Consider the following 971-nt stretch of genomic DNA (forward strand, 5'->3'; position numbering starts at 1 on the left):
TATATATTTGTTTATTGAAATGTTTCCATAAATATTAAAAGACTGTATTCTTAGGGAGCTTCTGCCAACTGGTGGAATCATCGACATTTCCAGCATCATGCTAAACCCAACATCTTCCGTAAGGACCCTGATATCAGCCTGTTGGACATGTTTGTACTTGGAACCACTCAACCGGTAGAGGCAAGTATCACAAAGCAGAGATCCTTTAGCATCCAGTGTAACCTGGCTGCCCGCTCTAACTCTGTACTCCTCTTTGTTACAGTATGGCATTAAAAAGATCAAACGTTTTCCCTATAATCGCCAACACCAGTACTTCTTTCTTGGTATGTTTTTTAAGAGTCATTTAAATGAATGAACCCATGAATACTTTACAGGAGAAAGTTTTATGTGTTTCTCTTTTAGTGGCGCCACCGCTGCTCATTCCAGTTTTCTACAACTATCATATAATGCACACCATGATCACCCGCCGTGACTGGGTGGTAAGATTCTGTCTTGTGCATCATACAGTGCAGTTTGTATGTATTTTTCTACTTGACATGAGGATTTAATGCAGGCAAATAGTTTTTAATCTTATCATCTATGTTAAAAAAAACACCACAAAGGAAATAGTATGACTTATATGAACATACAGACGAATTAGGAATGCTTGCTAATTAATAAATGATATTATATTAACCTGCTTGTCTTGTGAAGGATATGGCTTGGGCCTTGACATTCTATCTTCGCTACTTCTGGTGTTATGTACCCCTGTATGGTCTGCTTGGCGCATTGGCACTCATGGCCTTTTTCAGGTAAAACCCCCAAAGAAATATTAACTTGTTTTTATTAGGGATGTCTCGATGTAGGGTTTTTTTTTGGCCCTGAAAGTATCTGCCGGTACCTGTTCCACTCCAGTACTTATTTTTACTTAGAGAAAATGTTCATGAAATATCTGTAACACTGTTTTTTTCAGGAGCTTCTTGGTCCAAATA

At 38.1% G+C, this 971-nt stretch overlaps 1 protein-coding gene across 1 annotated transcript; it reads left to right on the forward strand.

Annotated features, from left to right (window-relative positions):
- Positions 1–54: 54 nt before the first annotated feature.
- Positions 55–943, forward strand: LOC109954173 (fatty acid desaturase 2-like; the record flags this gene model as incomplete). Its single annotated transcript, XM_020589575.1, has 4 exons — positions 55–180; positions 263–323; positions 403–479; positions 694–943. Coding segments are annotated over 4 exons (366 nt in total), but the record flags the coding sequence as incomplete, so codon positions are not given.
- Between the last annotated feature and the right edge of the window lie 28 nt (positions 944–971).

This window comes from Monopterus albus, unplaced genomic scaffold (assembly GCF_001952655.1).
Source record: "Monopterus albus unplaced genomic scaffold, M_albus_1.0 scaffold4028.1, whole genome shotgun sequence".
Taxonomy (NCBI): Eukaryota; Metazoa; Chordata; class Actinopteri; order Synbranchiformes; family Synbranchidae; genus Monopterus; species Monopterus albus.